Here is a 2,671-nt window from a genome sequence, read left to right on the forward strand (position 1 = left end):
TGTAAAGAGAGTAAGAGGGAGGATGAAGATATGGAGTGAATGAAGAGGAAGAGAGGTGCTTGTATTTATAGTTGAAATCCTGCCGACAGACCGAGGAAATTCCGACGGAATTCCAATGGAAACGGCTAGTTCGTCGGAATTTCCTCGGAATTTTTAAAATCCCCCAACGGCTCTCTAACGGCTATAATATATCCTCGGAATTCATCGTTTTTTTTCGAGGAATACGTTTTTCCTCGGTATTCCATAAGAATATTCCGACGGATTAATATTTTCTCGGAATTCCGTCGGTATATTCCGAGGAAACCAAATTTTGTGTTTCCTCGGAATATCCTCGGAAATTTCTCGGGATATTCCGAGGATTTCATTTTCCGTCGGAATGTCCGTCAGAATACCGCTATTTTCTTGTAGTGTAAGTGTGTTAATTTAAGTAGATTGATCCATAGACACATTAATCAATCCAGATGTGAGATCACGGAATTGACATGTACATACTATAAATAAAACGAAATTATTGAATAAGTGAGATCATGTGCATAGTACGTAGGATTCTTGGAAAAGAGAAAACTGGAGTGACCCATGATAATAATGTCATCTTTATCCCTAAACCCCTACTAGGGATTTTTATTTTTTTATTATTATTTTTTATTTTTTTTATCTGATTCAAAAAAAACATTGAAAATAGACAAATCGTAGACCGTCATTGTCAATGGGGCCTGTACACTGTTGAAGAACCAAGCAATCACTGTCTTTTATTTGGAGACTTTTGAAAACGTTTTTAAGTATTTGTGGGCTCTCTCTCACTTAAGAAACGCTAAAAAAAAGGCAATAAAATGGCCTAATTCATTTTGTTGCAAGTACTAGAACGCATCACTAGCTATTATGACATTTTAGACAATATAGTCTTGAGCAAAATAATGACAACACTCCATTTATAAATAGTATTTTAAATGGACCACCTTCTTATATGAAACCGTCCACGAGCTCACATTGTTTTCATTCTTCACTAATAGCCAAATCATCTTTTCTAATAAAGGCAACAAATGCTCCCAAATAAGGAAAACAGAAACTATATAAAAAGACAAAATAATAGTCCTCCATTTTAATATATATATATATATATATATATTTTTTTTTTTTAACATTTTCACCCACTTACAGCCAAATCACATCACCATCTTAATGATATCACAGTTTTAAACACTGATTAAGCGTTAATTGATCACTTACAGCCAAATCACATCACCATCTTAATGATATCACAGTTTTAAACACTGATTAAGCGTTAATTGATTTTTATCTTACAACTAAAAAACATAACATCACATCATACATAATAAAGTTACATGCTTACCCCTGATGTCATTCATATTCGTCACACTCACGATGATATCAACAGTTGAAAACATCACCAGCAGTAGAAGCAGAAGCCATGATTGGTTGGTTATAAAACCCTAGATTGAGAGTATTCATCCCCCCGTCGTAAAATCCACCACCTCCGCCGCCGCCGCCACCGTAGTCAACTAGTCCTCCTCCCTGACCAGTCTCCATCTCAAAGGAAGACGACTCGACAAAGTCGACGATCTCGCTGAGGGAATCAAGGCGGTGGTTGAGCTCCAGGAGCTGAGCTCTGAGAATGGAATTCTCCGCCTCGATAGTGACGTAGTGCTCCGTCGTGACGGCAATCCCGGCGATGATATGGCCGTTTTCTTTACGTAGATGCGTCACCTGAGCTGCTAGATCGTCCAAGTGCTGCTGCTTCCTCATCCTCGACCTCCTTGCGGACTCTCTGTTCGACTGCTTCCTCTTTCTCTTCCGCTCGTCGAGTAGATCACGTTGTTGGAGATCAGACTCCGAACCGGAGTTTAGTAAACCGGTCGTTAAAACAGACGAGTTGCTTGTCGGAGATCCGAGTTCAGTTTTATTCATATTTTTATATATCGAAAACACACACAGGAAATGCTAATACAAATGAAAGACGCAGGACCCAAGTTAGGGTTTTGAAAATCTATAAAATCTTATTATAAAAGGTTTATATGGTATAGTATATAGTTATAGGTTATATATATATATATATTAGAGCTAAAGGAGAGATGATTTATGAGAAGACATAGAACCAGTAGAGAAAGACGACGGAGAAAGATTGAACGAGATGGGTCCTGCGTCTAAGTGACGAATCTATAGTAAGCCCAGATCTAAGGATTTCACTAATTACCGGAGACGACATGAATGTTTGAACATCAAGATCCAGTTCTTTGCCACATCAATATTATAAAGAGAAAAAAAACAGAACAGGTTTTGTCTCTTGAGAAAGAAAAAAACTGAAAAAGTTTAGAAAAAGGAAGACAAAAACACTAACAGTTTTGATGTATGTATTCGGGAGCGAAGGGAGAAGGGGTAACTTATGGGTTTGAGAAGGGGTTTTATAGAGTGGGAGAAAGAAAAAAAAAAAAAAAACATAAATTAAAAAGGAGTGAATATTATAAAAATAATTAAAAGGAATCTGGAAACTATTGAACGATGAAGCATGTGAAGTAGAAACAGTCAAGTTTACAGCTGTTTTGCAATATTTGTTTTTATTTATGTGTATGGGTTTAATTTTAAATTATTGATTCTTTAATAACCAATAACCATTTTAGTCATTGTTTATGGAAAAGTAAGCCTTCTCAGGTTT

The 2,671-nt window shown here is 36.5% G+C and overlaps 1 protein-coding gene across 1 annotated transcript; it reads right to left on the bottom strand.

Moving 5' to 3' along the window:
* Positions 1-1,223: 1,223 nt before the first annotated feature.
* On the bottom strand, positions 1,224-2,395 carry LOC106298285 (ocs element-binding factor 1-like). The gene has a single exon (XM_013734387.1). It carries the CDS (start codon positions 1,924-1,926, stop codon positions 1,390-1,392), a length of 537 nt encoding a protein of 178 aa, XP_013589841.1. The 5' UTR covers positions 1,927-2,395; the 3' UTR covers positions 1,224-1,389.
* Positions 2,396-2,671: the final 276 nt, after the last annotated feature.

This window comes from Brassica oleracea, chromosome C6 (assembly GCF_000695525.1).
Source record: "Brassica oleracea var. oleracea cultivar TO1000 chromosome C6, BOL, whole genome shotgun sequence".
In the NCBI taxonomy this organism is placed as follows: domain Eukaryota; kingdom Viridiplantae; phylum Streptophyta; class Magnoliopsida; order Brassicales; family Brassicaceae; genus Brassica; species Brassica oleracea.